This window comes from Syngnathus floridae, chromosome 8, assembly GCF_059516105.1.
Source record: "Syngnathus floridae isolate MCC-2025c chromosome 8, RoL_Sflo_1.0, whole genome shotgun sequence".
NCBI lineage: Eukaryota > Metazoa > Chordata > Actinopteri > Syngnathiformes > Syngnathidae > Syngnathus > Syngnathus floridae.
In genome coordinates this window covers 7,047,290-7,069,767 of record NC_142420.1, presented here as the reverse complement: position 1 = coordinate 7,069,767, position 22,478 = coordinate 7,047,290, and the positions used below count along the sequence as shown (strand labels likewise).

At 43.4% G+C, this 22,478-nt stretch overlaps 1 protein-coding gene across 1 annotated transcript in view; it reads left to right on the top strand.

Moving 5' to 3' along the window:
• LOC148394277 (anosmin-1) overlaps positions 1–22,478 on the top strand; it is a 45,431-nt gene that overhangs the window by 7,556 nt on the left and 15,397 nt on the right. The window contains exons 2-5 of the mRNA XM_088383632.1: positions 1,979–2,026; positions 17,434–17,496; positions 17,940–18,162; positions 22,061–22,245. Of these exons, the coding sequence (XP_088239758.1) occupies positions 1,979–2,026; positions 17,434–17,496; positions 17,940–18,162; positions 22,061–22,245 (519 nt within the window). The remainder of the gene's footprint in view (positions 1–1,978; positions 2,027–17,433; positions 17,497–17,939; positions 18,163–22,060; positions 22,246–22,478) is intronic.

Sequence of the window (22,478 nt, the reverse complement as noted above, 5' to 3'; positions counted from 1 at the left end):
TTCTGCATGTATGAGATGTTTCATTTCTCCAACACACCCGATTCAAATGGGAATGAGAAATAAAACAGAAAATGGATGGATCATGAAAGGTTTTGTTGGTATGGGACTCATTTGTGTTTATTCATATTGTATTTGGATTAGGTGGCTGGTCCACTGCAAATGTTCATTGGACTCATTTCACTGTGGTAGTGGGTAGAATCGGACTCTTCATGCTTATTTGTTGAGGAACAATTTTAACCAGTCAAAATCTCCTGTGATGAGATGATCACACTCTGTTTTGAGAGAGACATTCATTTAACACCCATGTATATTATTGTTATTGTGGAACTGCACTGTTTTCATTTCGTGGCTTGCAAATGTATTTTCAGAAACAAAAGAAATAGTTTGCGGCAGCTGCATGAAAAGCCTTGTGTCTTCTTGTGTGGCTTGACAGTCGTACCATGATTTATTTATTTTTTCTCGGAAGAAACCTGACAGTTTTCTATCGTGAGACACAAGCGTGACCTAAAACCCTGGCTGCTCTCAATCTGCTTTGCGCTAATATCAATTCAACGTATGCATCCGCAAATCCTCTTACGGCGCCTGTTTACCATCCGGCGAGGCCAAAAACATGTTTTGTTTCCCTCCCTCTCGTTATTTTCTTCTCTTTCATATGCATCGGCTGCCCACTCCATCTGAAGCCTCTTTAGCGCTCACCACGCAAACGCAATTAAGCCGGGCCCGGAGTGACAGCATCATTCCTCACAGTGATAGAAGTCAGGAAATGACCCACTGCTCTCCGCATATTTACAACACCCAGCACAAGACTGAGTACAAATGTTGGGCCCCCACCCTCGCGAGCGCAAGGTGGCACTTCCAGCGCAGTTAGGGGGAAATGGTCGGTATCTGCAGCCCTCGCAGGCACACTGACATCAGTTCCCGCCTCGGTGACCTCGGGGACGTCTGTTGAGAGATCAAACGGCTCGTAAGAAGAGCCGAGGTCGCCGCGTTGGGCTGAAACTGACCAGAGGCTGGCCCTGCGGGGAACTGGAGTGCTGACCCCACTTTTCTGCTTGAGTTACACACACTTAAAGCACCTCTTCTGTGTGTGTGTGTATGCCGCATGGGAGTTGATCACAAAGGGCTTTGGCTTAAAGCGCGGCATGGCTTTAATTACATGTCTTCAGTCATCTTTGTTTTTTTCTGATTCTTTGTTGGAAAAAAAAATCTGGTGACAGTAGAAACAAAATGAAGCAATATATTTCTAAGAGTCAGTATAGATAAACAGCACATACTTTTTAAAAATGATTTATTTATTATTAGCGATGCCTTAGCTAGACTTTAATTCTATCCGTGCTGTGACCACACCCATAACAAAAAACTGTATAATACATCCATGATAAAGAAAAACTTGCACAATTGAAGGACTCTGTAAGCTGCTGTCATTTCTTTGCAGAGGATAAAGAATATGTGCTTGTGAGTATTGCTTCATTGTCTGTCTACTTGTTGCTGCAAGCAGTACAAGCTGCTTGTTGTTTCCTGCCACCGTTTAGTGATTGAACCTGAATCACAACTCAAGTCAAAAAATCACCTGAGTGATGGTTTGTATTTGGAATAACTCATAAATTAATACCCTCGTGAGTGGGAGGTACCACTATTGCGGAAGAATTATATACTTCAGTTCACAGAGATGGCCAGAAGTTGGTCGCCTCCATGCAGATTCATAGGGAAACATTTTTCTTTTTATAGAGCACATGTTTGAGTTTGTAAATACAAAAGTTATCTATCCATCTATCAGTGTATTGATCTAAAAAAAAAAAATCAGGTGACTCTGATGTTCAAGACTTAAAACTTAAAACAGAATCCTTCTGTGCTCTGATCCACTATTTGGGCGCCATGCTCTAAAGAATGTGTTAATTATGACAGCAATATTGTGAGTGCATGTTAATCTTTTAATAAGTCCATGCGGTGTGATGACAGGTGCTACTTTTCTCCACAGAACAACGGATCCTTGGTGTGGTGCCAGAATCACAAGCAGTGCTCCAAGGTAATGTGGTTTCACTCCTGTCATGAACGCGACGCGTGCGCGCCTCATTATCTTGGAGGGGATAATACGACATAAAGTGCAGGAGTCACGGAAGGACTAGTTTAGTCACGCCTGCAGGAATCGCTCGCAGATATTTTGACGCAAAATCAAAAAAATCTTCACCATCCAGACTTCAAATGATTCAGAATAGTTCATGTTGGGGTTTTTCGGATTCTTGTTATTTGACAATGTGGATAAGAATGCATTGTCCTGCCCGGCCCCTCCACACAGCCCCCCCCTCCCCCCCAGGGCTTGTTTATGTTTCTTGCCCTCGTCGCGAAGAAGTCTGATATAAAGCTGCTGTTGACAGCTCGCCTGAAAAGATGGCGCTGACAGGGCCCGTCTGGATCTGTTGACAGGGCCCTCGGAGACTTTTTGAGCGAGAATACTAAGAACGCTACGCCAGCACAGCGTGGTACAACTTATGAAACGTGAACAATGCCCACTAGAGCTGTCAGAGCTGCTCATCTCCTCACACAGCGTGAAAGCAGAATTCAATTCTGTTCGGCCCGCCTCGATTCAAAATAAAACGCCTTGGCTGAGCAGAATTTACACTAAAAATGAATGTCTATACAAATTCATGTCAGCTAAGGGGCATGTGTAAAATATATGCGGTGAGAACAGAACACCCTTGTTACATGAATGTCGGAGCCAACCATCCATTTTCTTTCCTGCTTGTCTTCATTAGGGAAGCGAGAGGGCAACCAATCACAGCGCACAAAAACAACTATTCAGACTGACTGACATTCACACCTATGAGCAATTTAGAGTTGGCAATGAACATGTATGGTTTGGGGATGTGGGATTAAATCCAGAATACCCTGGGGGAAACACACACTTTCTGAGCCAGGAGTCAAGCTCAGATCCTCTCGACTGCAAGGCAGACATGTTGATCACTAGCACACTGCGCTGCCTGCTTGCAATACAGTATTCCCACTGACAATTATGAAAGTGTCACCATCATAAAACCTTTATTTTGAAGTGACATTTAAACATCATGTAAGTGTTAAAAAAATGTGTTTTGGAGGTGAGGTATTTTTTTTAAACTGCACATTTGTCTGTATTTTTGCCACTTGTCATACAAACTGGTTTAAGTCACCATTTTCCTAAAACTCCAAAACTCTTTGTTTTCTATCGTATCATTTCATTGACATCAGAATTGTCTTCCGTTGCTTTGCTTTCAAATGTATTTGATTTCTTTATTTCTGTTGAACAAAAAGGGTCAGTTTCGTAACCTTGCAAAAACGTTTTAGATAATTTGATTTAATGACATAATTGCACATCACCAATTTGTGCCTATTTTTTCATTGCTATGCAAAAACAACATTGCTGCATGTAAAAGAAAACAATAGCGAGGTGTGCAAAAATCAAAACGCAAAAATCGATACATCACTAGATTTATTGTATTAAGCTTGAATTAGACTATTTTAAAGCCACACTAGTTTCCCAACACAGTCCAAAAATGTGCCACATATTTTGCCAAGCAAAAAAAAAAGTGTTTAAGGAATATTAATTTCATTCAAAATATATACATATATTTTTGAATCACTGCAGTGTATTTTCTTGGGGTTAAGAAATTGCAATAAATTCTTGTACAAATAAGCGGAGCATTTCGCATTGTCACATTATACGCACTATGTGGTAAACCCAAAGTTGTAGTGTGTACTGTATGATTTCATTTTCCTTAAACAAATTTCCCTCTTACCCTCAGTGGCGTCTCTCCAGAGCATACATGCTGAGAAACTCAATAAATGATGCTAATTAAGTGGAAATGCAGGAAAAGGCACAGTGGCGGGCATACTTACTTAAATATGGCCTCACAGCTGGCGACAGTCAGTGTCTCGGCGCAACTTCCTTCACAAAAGCACCGTTGGAATTACCTGAGGAGGCAAAAATACTCACATTTTGTGCTTGAGTAGAAAATAAGTCGTAAAAGTAGAAATACCGATTCAGATCCTGCAGTTTAAAATTTCATTTATATCCAATATGGTGCAAATACCATAATAAGTAATTTTCGATATATTTTTTTAGATTTTTGTTTCTTTATTTTAGACAGATAATTTAATTGTTTTTATTTTTTATGCTGCACTACCGATAAGCTATGAAAATATTTTTTTCTGGTTACGTGAACTATTATTGCAATTTATTCAAATAAATAAGAATTATTCCAGAGATATTCAATATACCTTTTTTTTCTCAGGCTTTTCCAAGTACAATTCTGTGGCTACTTCCCAGCACTGTGACTCCCAAATGAAATTTTGCCAGTGACGTGCTGTCATCGTGTACGCATCGTCTGTATTACCTAGTGCGTTACGGCAGACCAATAAAATGTCCTCATCGGTGTGTAAAATGGTAATTTAGCAAAGGAAAGCATGTTGTCTGACAGCCTCTTTAGCAAATAATGGACTTTTATTTCTTAAATCTTGCTGTGTCCCCTTGAGTACTTTAAAGTTAACAGTGAAGGCCAACCTCCTTGACGCTGTGAAGACTCTCGATTCCTTGCTTTCCACTCCCATGGCCAATATCGACTCTTGGCACTCGCCGTTCCCTCGTCATTCGGCAGTTTTGTTTTTGAAAGGGCCCTTTTTTCTTTTTTCAAGCTGCTAAATCCAAAGTGCGGAATGGTGCCCAAACCGAAGCAACGGTCCAAATGCTTTTCACGGCTTTGTGTGTAACTTGTGACTGCATTTAAATAACCAAGTGCTCTACAAATGTTGCTTTAATGGGTTTAATTGCATCCCAGGCCCATCAGGATGCAAGCCAGAGCTTCATTCAGGGCCAGGAGTCAATATTTGTTAGCAAACAGGAGCACACTTGAGGGTCTTGAGTTCCCACTGAGGGCCTGGTTGCTAACAATTGTGACAAATGCGGTACAGTGGCAATCTGTGAATAGCTCTGCAGTCGTTGATTAGCCTCTTCACTTCATGAAGAGCGCCCCGGTCAAACAGATTGGACAAAGGCCGGTGGTTCCCCTGGGGTGGTGGAAGGGACACAAGGCCAGGCCAGCTCGCAACCATCACAGAGGGAAGCAAAAGTCAGGAAGGAGCTGCCTAATAATTTAGACAAAAGACACGGTGACCTCCCCGCTCCATCTGTTCAGCTTTTTAGGAACCCCGAGCCTCCTGTTTCCACGCGCCTCCACAAAGTCATCACGGTCAACCTCGCATGCGGTGTCCGGCGAGTCTCAGCGGTTTCCTATTATCATGCTAATTTGCTCTCTTTGCAAAGCGGAGCGATTTGGCATTTGGGGTCTTTTATCGTGCCGTCACAAGTCCATTGAGCGAGGGGGACAAAGTTCGTTCTATCATCTATTGTCTCCCCAACTGCTTCGGGATGACCGAAAAGCCGGAGGTCTCCGGGGGCAGCGAGTTGAATATTAGCCTCGACGTCCATCCATCCCTCTTTTAATAGCTGACCATAAATGGAGTCTCAGTCTGCACAGGAGCGTTCAATCTCAGTTAGCGTGGACAAATTTTGCCATTTTTCTCTTGTGTAGTCTACCGCTTATATTTGGGTTGGCAATTTGTCACAGAAACTATACACCTCACGGGAGAAACTTTGTCAAGCCAATTATCTTGAGCGGCACGCACGTAACGACAGCCCGCTTTTGATTGGCCGCGATCGATTTTGAAAAATGTCAACTTTGAGATCCATTTTCAAAATCTTTTAAGTCTCTAAAGTCACGCCAATGTGAATCAACGAGCAGAAGGACACAGCTTCTACCTGTTTTTAATTTAAAGCGTTTGGCCAAGGCAACTGACTGCCGCGCCAAAGTAATGTATATTTTCAAAAGCACACGTCCGAGTCAGCTTCCACCTCTTTTCCTGAGGAAGTCAAGGTCGTCAAAGCTGTATTTGTCCTTTATAAAGAATCTATTTGACATTTTCATAACAAAAAGGTGGCGTGCTGTTTCTTCGGCGAGACTGGCCTCTCCATGAGTTATACTGTGTCGCCATGAAGAGAATTAAAACATCATTCGGATTATAACCTTGACTTGAGGGATGATGACTTTACCGTACCTTGCATTTTATTTACAAAGAGTCCGCAGAGAGGGGGGGGCTTCAGAAGAGAACATTGTCTGCTCTCAGTTTTCATGGCTATGTTCCACTTTCTACCAAAGCTTCCCATGCCACTTTATAAATAGTGGCATGAGTGCACCCAAGAGCCTTTAATGTTGAATTTAAATGAGCCACCGTAATTTAGGAACTTTTGTTAATTTTGCGTCTGATTTCTTTTGGCTGGCATGGTAGGCAAGTTGTTATCTTTGATAAATTAATGGCCCATCCCAACCCTAAGTGATTTCAAATAATGATCTCAATTTAATGTGGGAAAAGATGAAATCTGTAGTGAAGTTAGTCCACCATGTTTCTGGCATGTGTTCCTGGCTATAGAATTTTGAGCTCGGTAGTGTGTAACTTTTTGCACAATTTCCGGCTAAACCCCCGTGAGAACATCTTTGGAAGTGCTTAATATTGAACAACAGTCTGTGGAATGCTACTGTGTCTCATTCAGGACATGTCTCTCAAAGCCCACCATCCTCCCAACCCCCACATCTTCTCACGCCAAAATAAATAGCTTGAACTTCCCTATTGAGTGTCTGCGAGGAGCAGAGTCTTCAATTATTCTCAACTAAGGGACGAAGTAGCCACTGAGAAGGAAGCAGCCCTGGCAGCTTGGAAAGTGTGTCAGCGCCGTTTACGAGACATTTGTGTGGTCAGGTCGTCTCTGGCGGCCCGGTCGTATATCCCGCGACGCGGTGCGAAAGTGTGATAAAGTGTGTGCTTAAACGCACTTCAAAGCACCTTTTGGTCCAGTCGAGGCCAGACGTCGCTCTCACTTGGCCGTGTCGGCCCACATTACCGGCATCGACACCTCCTAGGGCTGTCTGGACCGGGGAGCCACCTGTCACTGTGGTGTCCCATCATATTCCCTGAATGGGTGGATTCCAGAAGTGTCAAAATGAATTGATCAATCGACCACAAACTGATGATCAAATTATTCATGTTGTATCTTAATAATTGAGCAATCCTTTAGAGACGTTTTTAAAAACTAAAGATTGCCCAAATTTTCTGATTTCAGGCTCTCAAAAGTAATAAATATTAGATTTCTTTAGTCCTTCATAAAATCAGACTGATTTATGTTTTGTTTTTGTGTTCAATGTCTGTTTTGACTTTCAAAACAATGACCATCAGTCATGTGACATTCCTAGTTTTTTTTTATCACAAAATAATGCCAAATAAAGAAAATGTATTACTTAATAAGCAGTAATTGGGGAAATTTTCTTTTTTTCATACAAATAGAATTGTATCTGATTATTCAATTAATCTATGGAATAATTGATTGTAAAAATATTCAATCGTAACAGACTGGAAATGCAAGCTTGATGTCATCAAAATCCACCAAACAGTTGCAGGACGAAATGGATACGGGCATTAAATCGAAATTGGGTACTTTACACTTGCAATGCAAATCCAGCCTCAGATTCATTTGTGTTAGTTTAAGCCTGTGTGTGTGCGTGGGTGGGTGGGCACAGGAGTGTAAACTTGGGCTGGTCAGTCCCAGCAGGAAGGAGCTGATCTGGACATGGTTGTTAAGTTTCATTGGCCAAAGAGGGGGTCGCTTCAGTGGCTGCTATATGTAGAGCTCATTATTCACATGGTGGGTGGCAGAAAGTGGAAACCCCCCACAGCAAAAAAAAAAAAGCAATGATGAGACCACAGGAGAGGAGGTGAAAAGACTGCTGCAGTTCAGACTTCTTCATTGGTCAAATCGATTATTTAACAGAGGACCAAAACAACATGCATGGGTGTTTACGGACCCCGTTGAGATAACCCCGTCCCTTATATTTTCTATGTCTAAAGGGATTTAATGCCGTTGTGGGATTATTACAATGAAAGCTGCGGTGAAATCCTCTTTTGGACCCATTGCCCAGACAATCCGTTGTCATCCGGGTGTTTTTTCATCTTCGCATGATGAATATTGTCGCATACGGCGACAGCGCTCGTCCTCCTTGTCCAGGGTCTCATTTTTGGCACACTTCAGTGACAAAAATATACCGCTCGGTTTGTTGATATTTTGCCGCTGAAGCGTCGACGGTCGCATTCGCCGAAGGGAAGATTAGATCGCAAGGATCTTAAAGCTGATGTGCTTAGCAGATGCGAGCTCACCGATTTATCCCAGCTGCTGTAGCCCTGAACCTCGATGCGAGATGCTTTAAGGATCAGGGAAACAATGTGTGTGCGTGTGTTAAAGACTCTGTCATCTCAGCTGTCTTGACCCTTGACTTTAGGTTGATTGTTGCAGCAGAATGACTTAAAAGTCGCATTCTTTGCAGCTTTGATTTAAGATCCTCAGCTATGCCCTTACATTAAAGCAGAGGTACTCATGCATTTATTTTTTTTAAAATGTGAAACCCTACAAAAGACGAGTCAACCAAATCTGGCATTTACTGTTTATAATATGTGTAGTGTACTCCAGATGACTTAATGATATTGCCAATTGTGACACAAATATCTGATGTAGTACCAAAACTGCGAATCCGTGACTGCGAGAAAATACAAAGTGTAGTAGTAGTTTTTTTTTTCTGTGGAACCAATCCTCAACCATCACCTATTTGCAGTTTTTGTGTAATTGGTGCGAGGGGAGTATGTTGAAACCAGATATCTCATTGGATAAGTTTTGTTTGTCTCTGAGGATCCCAGTTTAGCCTGGGTTGTTACTGGAGAGTCTTGGCCACATGTGCCTAGAGTAGTGTACATCCCCTTGATATGCTAGCTATTTATTTTAAAGGGTAATGTTTGAAATGATATTAAACTGGCAATTTCAAAGATTTTTAGAAAGGGGCTTCCGTTAATTGTGGTTCTTTTTGTTGTTTTAAAAAACAAAATCAAATTATGCTCGATTATCTGCTCTTAAAATGAAATGCTTTCAACCTTTTGAGCAAATGGAATGCATTGAAGCGCTCTGACAATGATCCTGACAAACTGAGCTGCCACTTCTGCCAGGAGCCCAAGTTGGGAGGACAAGTAGGATTAGTGGATTCGAAGTGTTTCTGCGACGTGAATAAACAAATGGAGATAGTGATGGAATGTGTCTGCAGCGTGGGATTAGACGCCCCCCCCCCCCCCCCCCCCCCCTCCCGACTTCCAACAGCGTTCCATGCCTTCTTACATGCTGTTGCCCAGACAGAAGCCTCGGGCCCCGTTTCATTTTCGATGATGGAGGACAGGATGACAGTTTGTCTAGTTTGTTTTATCCCATCAGGGGACACCACGCTGGGTTGTGTTTCTAACCAGCATGATTTGTATGTCTCTGCTTTTCTGCACGACTCAAAAGTCCAATTTATCGAGACTTGGGATTGTCGCTGAACATCTCCAGGGTAATGATGCATTTTGCATGGAAATGTACCCACGCTATAAACATTTGTATGAAATCAAATTTCCAGCCATCCATTTGGTATATCGTTTGTACTTTTCAGGGTCGCAGAGAGTAGGCAAGTCTCCCAGTTAACTTTGTGCTAAAGTCAGACCATACTCTGGAGTGATTGCCAGTTCAGCACAGGGCACAAATGCAGTCATGGAGAAAAAATCTTGTTTTCTTGAATTTCTTTTAATGCCTGGTATCACTAAAGCATGGTTTTGGGCAGTACAAATTCCATATGTAAGTGATTTTGGTTATTATCTAGTTGTACCAGGCATATAAACAACAAAATGAGTAAACAAGCCCGGTTTAAGGTACTAATACGAATATCCTTTTGGGTACAAAAAAAAAAATGTCGCAATGACATTACTGCAAACAACTATCTCAGTTCTGAACTCTTGTCGCAGTGTCTCATAGACGAGCAAAAAAAACGCAATCGAGCAGAATCCTTCATGAGCACGTAAACGGATTAGTACGCCCATTCCTATCTTGAACAGCGTCAATCAAAAAGCAAGTTTCATTCCATCTGCCAACCACAAATCACTTAGGAAGAATATGTTTTTATTAACTTGGAGAACATTTTCATGAAACTATCTGAAAGGAAAAGCATAGCTGGAGATCTGGACGATTGATGAAGGAATTTCACCGTGAAATTGCTTTTGCGTGGTTGTTGACATCCACTTTGCAATGCACATTAGTGCCACCTACAGGACATCTGTGCAACAGTCTGACCTATCGTGATTGAACTAGAACAGAGCCGGGCCCTGTCATCTAGCACCACTGACCTCGAATCGAACAAATGCTCTTCTGCATGAATGACCGCTCTACATGCACGCCAAATTCTTGTCAAACGTCTTGCGATAAGAGTGGAAGCTTCTCTATTTTCCTCCCATGCTGAGTTCCTGTGGGCGTAATGGCTATTATGTCCATTCCGTGTATCTTGTTTTGCCATCTGCTCAATCCTCAGCGGCTGCCGTGACAGTGATGCATTTATTCGGTACTCCGCGTGGATGAAGCCAGTTCATTATCGGCGCTTCTGACAGTCGCAATAAATGGCCCCGGGCTCGGAAGAAGTGTTCCACGTGATCGTTTTCATCTCTCGCTCCCATGCATCTATCATCGCAATGTTTCGGAGAGCGTAAATCACGTGTCGTGGATAGATCTGACACAATGGGCTTTGGCGTTCCCATGCCGAAGACCAAGTGGCCTCCTTATCATCGATCTGACCTCACGGGATGGATACGTCCTGTTGAGTCTAATTGTCATGAAATGTAAACCGAGCTCGGAGAGAGGTGATAAGCCGGGCTCTCGTTACGGCCACTGGATGTGAGCTCTTGTCGCCCGACTGGCGATAACAACGCGAGATGGCGGTAAGAGGAGTCGCCCAGGAGGTGTGTGGGTGAAACTTAAGCACGGTGAAGTATTAAGTGGGGGACAAAGCGCCAGTGGGGCCGAGCTGTGTGGGCTTTCCTGCTCATAAATAAGGCAGGCACCTCTGATTGTGGGCTGAATGTATAATTCATGTGCTCGCTGCCCCTCCTCTTCTTCTCTACCTCACTTTCTGCCCTCTTTGTTGTCTGCGCCCTCTCTGGCATGTCAATTAAAATTTAAAGCAGCGAACCGGCCCTCGCAGCCTCTTTTTTTTTTCCGAGGCAAATCTCAAGATGACAATCATATTTTGATGCCATGCTCGCCCACATTTGGCAGAGCAAGTAATTTTGTGTCGTCAATTTGTTTGCTGCTTTCAATTTGGGCTCATTTCAACTTTCATCGTGAGAATTTTGGAATTTAACCAAAATGAATGACCTACTGTTTAATTCTGGGAATGGGTCCTTGAGATTTTTTCGTAAATACTGTTATGATAGACACGTCCACTAAATTTTGTGGCAACTGGTGAAATTGGAATCAGAAGGTAATATATCAAACGTTGTTAAACTTTTCAACTCCTCGAAAGGTTGATGTCATAATCCACCAACTTTAGACTGCCCAGGGAAAAAAAACAAATCAGTGTCCTCCATCCAGCTAGTATACCTCTTTCTGATTGGGGCTTATTTGGTGAATTCCCTTGTTGGAAATCATTAAAGTAAGACCTGTGCAGTTTGCCGAAAATGGCTGGTGCAAACCAAAATGGCGGACTTCCTGTTCAATTTCGGTTATGCGTCTTGTAGACTTTTTTTTGTCAAACCTGTTACGATGGATATGTTCACCCAAAAACTTGCATCAGGAGCTGTTTTCTTGGAACATAATAAAGCCTTGAAAATACCGTCAATACTTTGACGCCTTGCTCCGCCCACATTAACCAACATAGAGAAAAATGCATCAAGCTCGTTTGAACAAATTCCCAAGAATGGGCCCAGGAATTCGCCCTAAATTGCCACTTCAAACTAACATTCCTGTCTAATTTTAAGCTGGGTTCTTTTTTACATACACCAGGTTACGCACATTTGTAAATATTGACAAGTTTTTCAAGTTGTCGAGGCTTTCAAAAAGGTGATTCATTCCTCAGAATGATAAACATATCCTAGTGCTTGGGGCATAATTCAAGTCATGCTTCAAATCGTGTCTACAACCACCTAAAAACACCGCCCAGCAACACCCGTTTGAAGAGCTAGACATTTTCGACCAAACGTCCGTGTTGTGTAAACATTGTGGAGTTATGACGCCGGCAGAGTTTACTGCAAACATTCCTCGAATCACCCGTAATTTACTCGGCAATTTGGAGGTAACTGCCGTTAGTCATCAGGAGGAAATTGGAAACGGCCTCGGTGTGAATTCATTTATTAAACCTAGTTATCTACATTTTGTATTGCTTGAGCAATAAAGAACGCCTCTTTTCAGATGTCAGAGGGACTTGCAGGATATTGCTACACGATTAGGATCTGTTTTGGACTCATTTCCATACAATCTGCAGATCAGGACCTGAACGTTTTAGTTTTTAATATACGACATGTTATTCACCCCAGCATCGAGATTGGATGGATGGATGGATGGATGGATGGATGGATGGATGGATGGATGGATGGATGGATGGATGGATGGATGGCAACATGTTTTCGACACAGGCCTTGTATTGGATGGAGAGTGTACCTAATCAAGTGTCCAGAACTGGAAAAGCCATTTTCTCTTTGAAACGAGTGCTCCTTTTGAATATCGTATTGCAAAGTCACATCTCAAGCCTGTTAATCATTTTTAGCCTACGTGATCCTTCACGCACACCTGCGCAGACGGGAAAGTGCTGCTATCTCGTGGACCTTGAACATCACGTAAGGCGGAGGAAATGATGTCTAGACGTTCTAACGCGGCGATATCGCCTCGCTGATTTACTCGTTCTCCTATAACGTTCCTTTGAAACTTTACGGCACTCCAGAGGGACATCACGGGAACACCGCTAGACCTTTTGCACTCATTCACGTCTTGAGGAACACTTGCCGCTCGATACTTTTCGATCCGGTCAGGGCGTTTTGACCTATAAAAAAAATTAAAACCAAGAAGTTGGAAATGGAGAACGAATCGTGTAAAGGCGGTTCGAAGTGCGCCGTGCCGCCTGTCGTGTTTGAAAGAGAAACAGTCAAACCGCCGAGTGTGGCTTCTCTCAGCGAGAAATGGAACAAGTGACTGGCATGCTGAGATTGCAGCTGCACCGCTAAAACATAACGAATTCCTCCACTAATTAGTTTTAACATTCGTTCAATCTGCCTGTCGCAAATTGGGATGATTATTTTGCTTGTATTGTTATAACAAAGCAAACATTTATTTAGGGTGGGAAAATGCTAACAAAGGCAAAATATAATCGCTGCATAATTGGTTGTACGCCCGACAACTGCCAAAATGGTAACACAATGCTGCAAAAGATGTCATCAGTCGCAAAGATTTTCCATTGGCTGTGAACAACTTCTTTCAGTGAGTGACACCAGAACATGTGCGTAACATATCCTTTGCAAGTGTGACTTGCCATAGGGTCAAAAAAAAAAAAGATACTGCAGCTGGCAAAGGAAAATGCCTTGGCTGTGGCTCTGAAAGATATATCACATGATAGAAAATGTACCCGCAAAAGCAACACGAGCCTGCGGTTGTCAAAAGTATCGTTTTCTGGAGAGACGCTTGGAAACATTCGTTTGCTCGACACGAGCTTAATGCAGATGGAAGGATGAAACCGGGAAAGAAAGATGAGTTTCAAAACTGGATTAGAGCGGACGTGGCCTGAGAGGGTGATTAAATGGGGGGGGGATGAGGGATGTAGCGTCTCGGCGAAAGCCAAATGAAAGAAAAATTGAGTGAGACGTGAGTGAAGAAAATGTCCGAGTGCCACTGACTCCTGGATGGGTCAATAGATGGGAGGTGAGCAATGGGAGTGTGAAACGTCCTAACTCAGTTGGGATTTTTGCGAGTTCCTTGCACAATTAGCGCACCCCGATTTTTTTATTCTTTCCCCTCCTTCCTCGTCCCCCTTTCAGTCGGCCTCAAAGCGAGGATGGGCTGTGGCATCGATGGCCATTCAATCTCACTCTCTCATCACCCCCTCCCTTGCCCTCTTAACCACCACCACAACATTTTATTACAGCGTGAAATGGGGATTGAAAGCCGACTATGGAAGTTCCTACTTAACCATGCAGAGTGTGTCACTGGTGGGGAGAGGCAGATAAGAGGACAAAAGGGAAATTAGCCACACAACAACACACATGCTTTTGTCAAGACTTAACTGCTGAAGAGCACAGAAACAACCCCCAGAGCCTGATTACTTCTCAGACACAGTGTTTCTTTCTTATTTTTTTTTTTTTTAGGGGCAAAATTTGTCCGCGCATAATGTCATTGGATAATTAAACACACTCCACTGGGCAGTTCACACAGATGGTATTTAAGGAGCGGATGATTTGCCACCCAAAGTGACTCCCAATTCCATTAGTGTGCGGCCATGGAAGGTCATCAGGTTAGGGCTGTTATAATTGAATATTTTTAGAGTTAATTCTTTTATCGATTATTCCATCGATTCATTTCCCAAGAAACATTTTCCTAGACTACTCTGTTAACCATTATTTCTGCTTATTTGGTTTTATTTAGTGATAAAAAAAAACTAGCTAAACAACAATGAAGCAATACCTGAAGGATTGATGGTTAAAGTAAAGGCAGATGTTTGCGAATGTCGATTCATCGATTAACTTCGATTAACTTAACCCTGTGTATCAGGAATTAATTGCAATGATGTCCCTTGTACTGTGTGGCTCTGTCATTTCTTTTGTGGCATTTAGGCTCTTACTTGAGTTTTGTCAAAGGTTGTGCAGTTGAAGTATAAAGTTTTCATGATGTTGCAAGTGTACTCCGATCAATCAATTGTCCACCTCCTGTGCGCAAATGCTTTTAAAGGGTGTGCAGAGCTTGCAGCAACTGGTGTTGTGGCCCTTTCCCAAACTTGTTGTTGGCACCGTTGCCATGGATTAGACTGCCCATCAAACTATGTAAATAGCGATCAGGCTCCTGATTGATGACAGCACCTTTTGTAACCGTACGCAGTCTTTTATATTTGCTTTGGCAGGACATCTGTCGTCGAGACGCGATTCTCTCTCTTGCTCTCCTTAAATGTTGGGAAGTAGATGGGGGGCATGGTCGAGGTGTGAGGGGGGGTGGGATGGGGGAACGGCTGACAGATGTGACAGGTTGAAGCACACCTGCGGGGTGAGTCTCTTTTGCACCAATGTTGAGCCACCTCATGATGACAAATTTGTTAACCGTTAACTTGGAACTGTTATTTTTCTTTTCTCACTTTTCTCACTAAAAGGGTCTGAATGATGCTGTACAGTTTGGTGCCAATTCCAATTAGTCTTGTTCATCTTCATTGGAGTTCCATTGTATGGGCTTTCATTAGAACCTTTTTCACTGAAGACTAAAAGAAGACATTTTAGGGAAATTCATCCTGTTTGGCACGCAGGCTTGTCGAGGTATTGATGAATCTATTTTCACTTGTACGGATGTAATTGTGAGGAGCCAGAAGGGGAATCATCCCGAAGAAAAAAGGCAAAGGAATGCATTCAGAGCTTTCAATGAGTAAAATGAGCCTGATCCTTGGGCTTACGTGCGTGTGTTCACTGATTTGTTGGAGGGCTTTACTGGGCTTTACAATGCGGACGCCTTACCGGCAGAGTGGCCTTTAGATGCAGCCGCCGTTTTGCCTTGGTTGCCAGATTGCGACAACCTTCCGATCCCCAAGGGCGTGGCAGATTTGATGTGTTGAATGTTTGTGGCTAGACAGCAGTTTACTATGGAAGTCCCGCAAGGTCGTAACGTCTCCAATCATTGGTCCTTTTGAGTCACGCTGTATGTATGACATCATTGTAAAAGACCATATATCTATATTGTCGGGAAAAAAAAAAAATCTCTGAAAAAGCATCTGTGAAACACCCACCACCTGGCCCATAGAGAGCGGAGCGGAACCGAGAGCTGACAGGCGTGGGCTCGCAGCGCGTTCCTCCACAAGCCAGATTTATGTTTCATCATACACCCGCCCTTCGCAACTCCATAAAAAGCAAATAAACTTTTCACTGGCAATGGCAGAATAACAACAGAGACGCCTAATGAGCGAATTAATGGCTCATAAATATGAGTTGCAGCCACCCCTCGATGAAATGTGAAATTTTAACAGTAGGGTCAATGTAGTCTACACAGTTGGCGCTCTCATTCAAACAAAATCACAGAAAGTGACAAAAGAGTTAGTTGTGAAATCTGGAGTCAAAGTTTTTTTTCAGTGCTCTACCAGTTACAACCGATCCCCCCGAAACTTCTGGGAATGAATTATTTCTTTTCAAAGTGACGCAAGGAGTTCAAGGTACATATTTTCAGACACGCTTCTCATCCTCGTTTAGCTTGCCAGGATCGTGGTCTTTTTCAGTATTTGACAGGGCACAGTTCTTGAACAAATGATCTTCAGATTTAGTGTGTAGTCAAAAAATGCATACCCGTTTACACAATCATGTTGCAGAAGCGATCCGATGTCCAAAGATGGAAAATTGTCCGGCTGACTTCATCGAACAGCAACCCCAAAAATAAAAAGGCGGAAAAATGTAAAAGTTTTTTTTTTTGAACAAAGCAAGCATATTTCCACCCCATCTCAAATGATGGCAGTGTCACGCATCAAGAATGTGTGCAGCTATGTCCCAGTGTCACATCGCTAAGATGCTAAGATGAGGCATGTGTGCATTGAGTAGCTTTGGCTGCGGTCGCTGCGGCTTGGGTCGTTCTGGTCGTTTCGCAGATGCAGTCTGGCAGCGCTTTGTGTGATTTCACAGCGGCCTCAGCACCAGAGAAGGTTCTCCCCCTCTTTCCCGGTCCCATGTGAACACCCTCCCCTAATGTCGCATCTGCCAGCTTCTATTGGGTACAATCACTCTGAGTGAATTCAATTCATTTGGGGTGAGCTGATATACCAAACGCTTTTCTAAATTCTATCATCTCATTATGTTTGTCAAAATGGCTTCTTGCCACGTCCATTTTATCCTGCACCTGTGCCAACTGTTTAGTCAATGTCTTCCATGTGGGAATCCCAAGAACTTGAAGGCAATGTGTGTTGTTGAAGCCGCCGGTAAAGGGGGAGGAGTTTGCTTCTGGTGCCATATGGACAAAAGCAAGTTCGGACATGAAAATGAGGAGCAGGTGAAGTGTTAGAGTGAAGAGTACGAAGTGCAGACAGTTTGGGGGGGCGGGTGTCTCGTGCTGTTAAGGCATGAAGGAGGAATCTGTCAGATACTACATCAACAAGAATCCAAACAGATTACAAGAGACAGGGCGTGTCCGCGCATAATAGACCGACCTCGACCCGTGTTTGCTTTACGATAGAGACTATTTATCAAGACTTCAAGGTATGCGGGGCATCTGTAGCAAAAAAAAGGTGTGTGTGTGGCCTTGGGAATCAAACATCTTTTGATGTTGCTGACACCTGTCCTCCTGATTTTGTTTTACAGTGCCTGGAGCCTTGCAAGGAATCCTGGGACCTGAAGGAAAACCAATGCCAGGATTTATGCGAGGTATATCACTCTCTGATATAAACAGTAGCACATTTAAAGGCACAGGGAGGAACAGCCTGAGGTAGAGCTGTTATATTTAATTGAATAACTCGCATAACTGGATTACGAGAAGTAAAATCTCTGCCTCAAAGTTTCGCCGGAATCATTTTTCCATGTGGACTAATGTTACTGCAGTTGGTTCGGTTAGGGTTCAGCAGGCAATGTTTGAAAATAATCGCAAAGCTCCTGTTGTGCAGACAATTTAAGTTAACTCATTCATTGCCAGCTCTGTTAAAATTCAACTTTGACGTCTATAGCTGTCAATGGCAGTGAAGGAGTTTTAAGAAGCAAAATTGTAATGAGCCACGAGTCAAGGTTGGATTTATGCAAATTATAATGTTTACGTTTGAATTAAAATTGTTTACTCCGTCGAGATTTAATGCAAAGGACATTCCTTCTCCCAGCCCCTCTTTCCCAAGAAGCACTACGAGTGCCTCACCAGCTGCGAGTTCCTCAAGTCCATCGAAGGTGTGAAGCAGGGCGACTGTCCCGCCCCGGAGAAGGCCAGCGGCTTTGCGGCGGCTTGCGTGGAAAGCTGCGAGGAGGACGGCGAATGCTCGGCCGTCAAAAAATGCTGCTCCAATGGTTGTGGCCACACCTGTCAGGTCCCCAAGAACCTGTACAAAGGTAAGTGAAAGCAAACAAAAATTAGATTTTTAAAAAAAAAATCTAGTGGGATACATCGTGTGTGGTAGCACACATTTAATACAAATTCAACAGAATTTTTAAATTATTTTTTCTCCACTGATTGCATGTAGATTTGAGTATTTGAGAATATATGGTAATCACTGGATGATCCTAAAGTCAACTCATATGACTCCAACAGCTAAGTTGTGTCACTTGAGTGGGTTGAGTGAGTTGTGAGGGTGCTGAGCTGTTGCACGTTGTTGTTGTCGTCGGTCACCCAAGGCCAAATCGAAACATAGCGGGCAATCGATCTTTGAACGGCGGCTGCAATGGCCTGCTTTTAATCACGCCGCGGCAACAGTGCACACATATTCCCAGTGCTCAGTAATAACCGGCAAGTGCACGTGATCCGGAATGTGAGCGTATGGACGCAGATGGTGGAAAGATCTTTGGAGAGAGGCTCCAGTGGTGGATGTCATGCCCCCAAAAGGTGAACAGAATGTTAATGTGGAAAGATGAAAAGAGCGCTAACCTTGGAACATTCCAGTGACCCCAGTCAATGAAAACCATCCAATGTGTTTTGGAGACCTTCATATACGGGCCCGCCTATGCCGTCATTGAAGGGAGCACGTGACAGCGAGCTGTCGCCGCCGCGTTTACACAAAATTACGCCAACATTACGCTCCGACGTTCCAGTGAAATTGTTCTTGTGGCCTCTCTGTGTCAAAGGTCTAATTAGTCGCTCATGGTTTAAAGGGTATAATTGTTTCTGTGTGTGCACAAGCGGGTGATGTGTATGCGCGTGGAGTCATTGCCATGATGATCCGTGATGCTGGAAGCTATTAGCAAACACAAGCAGAGTGAAATGGAGCATTTCCCCTGGTGAGATCATTCTCAGATGTGTCCAAGTGTGCCTGAGCATTTCGGAACCCCCAATGGACTTTTGATAGCCAACAAAGGTCGTGTTTTTATTGAAAAACATACAATATTTTGTGAATGTGTGATATTCAATATATTTTACTGGACCTCGAAAAACCTCAATGATAATATATACAATCCATGTTACTCGGGCTCATTTGAAATAGCTTGGGGTAAAACAATTTAAATATACCAATGGTATAAAATAACCACAAAAACTCCTGCAGATATTTGAAATGAGCTTTCTATATGATTTTATTAGTTTTTTTTTTTTTTTTATCAGAAGAAGACGAAAACTCTTTTAACTGCCACCCCCACAAAATGTAAATTCTAACAAAACTGCTAACATGCTAATATACCAAGGTAACAGCCTCTTTGGCAGATTAATCCAGATTTTGCAGTAGTTCAAAAACCAGATGTTTTTAGCCATCATTCTGTGCATCACAACAGCTCACTCGACAGTATTCACACACAACCACAAAACTCATGTATATTCAGATGTTTTCTTTGGCAACACTCACTTGCTTTCCCTGATTAACATTTACTTCATGGCGCCTCTCCACATTCCCAATACACACATGGTTGGTTAATTGAAGACTTTATAATGAATGCTGCATGGTTGTTTCCCTTTAAGGTCCAAGCAATTGGATGGGGACCAGTCAAGGGTATACCTCAGGGAGTAGCTCTAATGCAGAAAATTGGTATCAAAAGTGTTGGATGGAACATCACCGCCTTTACACTTTCAATTTCACACACCCTGTGAAAGGCTTGGTGCGTGCACTACATTGTAGTCATCCATGCCCCAACCCGAATGATCATCTCTCACATTAATATGATGGAGCGTAAAATGTCAACGTCCAAATGATTAAATTGAGTGAAATCTAATGAACGTTTATTAGCTTATCCGCCATCCTCAGCCGACATAGTGTTTGTCTTTCACTGTCCGTGATTAGCGCAGTCCTAACGGCAGCTTGTGTGTTAGTGGAGGAAATGATTATTGCTGGCAAGGTTGACTTGAATGGACCCCCAACCCACCACTCCACCCCCACCCAAATGGCCCTCGGACAGCAGAGTTACATCATGGTGCCTGGAGTAAGCATGCGGGACCATTGAAAGATGAACGCTGTGTGATTCTTGGGAGCGAGCCCGGCTCTAAAGTTATCTTTGGAAGGCACAAAGCTGCGAGAAAGTGCATTTGATACCCTCCCACATTTTGCGGAAGAAGCCAGGCTGCGAGCACAGATGTGCGCTGGTGTGGTTTTGTGTGTCTGCAGCAGGAGGACTTGGGTGACTTTGTGAGAAGATGAGCTAAGGCGGAGTGGAAGGGAGGAATGCTGCGGTTAGCCAGGCGCACGTCGTGGCGCAGGAAATGTGACACGTCGGTCCAGCGGCGCACGCAAACAACACACAAGCCGCCGAGTTGTGAAACCGCAGTACAATGACCCCCAGCTGTACGCATGTACGACGCTGTTATCATAGCGACTAAACAAAAGACACCGCATAGCGCTCAAGGGGCCCTTTCTTCATCTTCCAGCGTGTTCATCCAATCCCTTTTTATGAGTTGCAATTAGATGAAATGCTGTGAAGTCAAAACACGGTCTTGATCACGCTGCCCACCAACAAGCGCTGCGGTAGCCTCCGACGTGCCTTGGACGCCAGTGGTCCAATATAACGTTCTAACGGGCTTGACAGCTTATTGACGATGCGGTCAAATCCCTTTCTCATTATCAGCAAAGCCGACGCTCTTATCTTCTACTTAATGGCAGCAAATTCAGCCTTGGATGAGCTTTCGACTGATCTCCTTCACTTAATAAAGCTTATATTTACCATGCGAAGACTTTACAAGTGCAGTGATGCAAGTGACATTTAAGCAACTACTAAAACACACCACTGTGGCCAGAAATCTCTGGAGGTACTACAAGATACTACCAACTTATCTCGACATGGGTCTACTTGTTATGGAAGTAGCAGCAACTTGTGTGTCCAGCTAATAAATTATACAAGTGGTGCAAATTCTCCATGTGGTCCAGTCCTTGTCCCCGTATCCCGAAGCTGGCTCTCTTATATTTGACTTAATGGCTGACCTCCTGCTCATGATGAAGCTCACATTTTCTGCGCATAGCGTGTCCAAGGCTCAATGCAGTGATGCAAGTGAGCAGCTGCTAAAACATCACTGTGGCCAAAAAAGTCATTGGTTGGCGGTACTACCAGGTACTAGCCTATTCGTCTCAGTGCGGCTTGACTTGGTAATAATAAATAATAAAACACTTGGTTTTGAGCTGATACCATACAGCGGCTTGTTGTTTGAAAAGTTCTCAAAAGAACCTTAGCCTGGTTATTTTATCTTCCGTACTCACAAAGAGGAACCACCAACGGATTTGTAATCATCACTGTTACATTTCAGGATGCAAAGCCAGACAGATCAATAGTTCAGCCCCCGCATGAAAAAATTTGTATCTCTACCATGACCAACGTGCAGAGAAGTAAATACAGGAAAGCATCATTCTCCTTTATCTGTTAATCGTTCCGACTGATGCAGTCAATACGTTTCTAATGTAACGTTCTAAAGTGCTTGACAGTTTATTGATCAAGTAGTCCAATCACTATCTCATTATCACCGTTCCCATTTTCTACTCCAGAAGCACTAAATTCAGTCTTGGATGAGCATTAGTCTGACCTCCTGCACTTAATGAAGCTCACACACACACATCCACTCTGCGGCTGCAACTCAAAGGCCAATTGCAAAGAGCAGTGACGCGAGTGAACTTTGACGTTCGCAGCTACTAAAACACACCGCAGCGGCCAAAAGTGTCACAACCTGTCACAGTCAAGAGAAGAAGCTGTTGACCCTCAGCGTGGATCCCAGTGAGATCATGTCTCGTTCTCAAACGCCCGTGCTGCGTTTTATGTATTTTTGAAGTGTGTTTTGCGCAAATGAATAAAACGCAACGTTTAACTTCCAGACCGCTGTTTTCCGCAGGAGTCCCTCTGAAGCCGAGGAAGGAGCTGGTGTTTGCAGAGCTGCCCTCGGGTCAGCTGGAGATCCGCTGGTCCTCCAAGTTCAACATTTCGGTGGAACCCGTTCTTTACGTGGTGCAACGGCGCTGGAATTTTGGTATTCACCCCAGCGAGGACGATGCTACTGAGTGGGAGACCGTTGCACAGGTACGGTAACTTTTCAGTACCTCTTCATTTGTGCTGGTGGTACAGTTCAAAACACAAAATGTTTATTTAGCTGTCTAATCACAAACCATTCTTTAGCACTGACTGGTGGTGTCCTCAGCAACTCGACACAAGTCAGGTGGGATAAGTTCCAGGTCACCTGTGACTCAAATGAGTGTTATGCAAAACAAACTTGTCCAAGGTTGACTGATTTGAACTGAACTGTACCGTAGCAA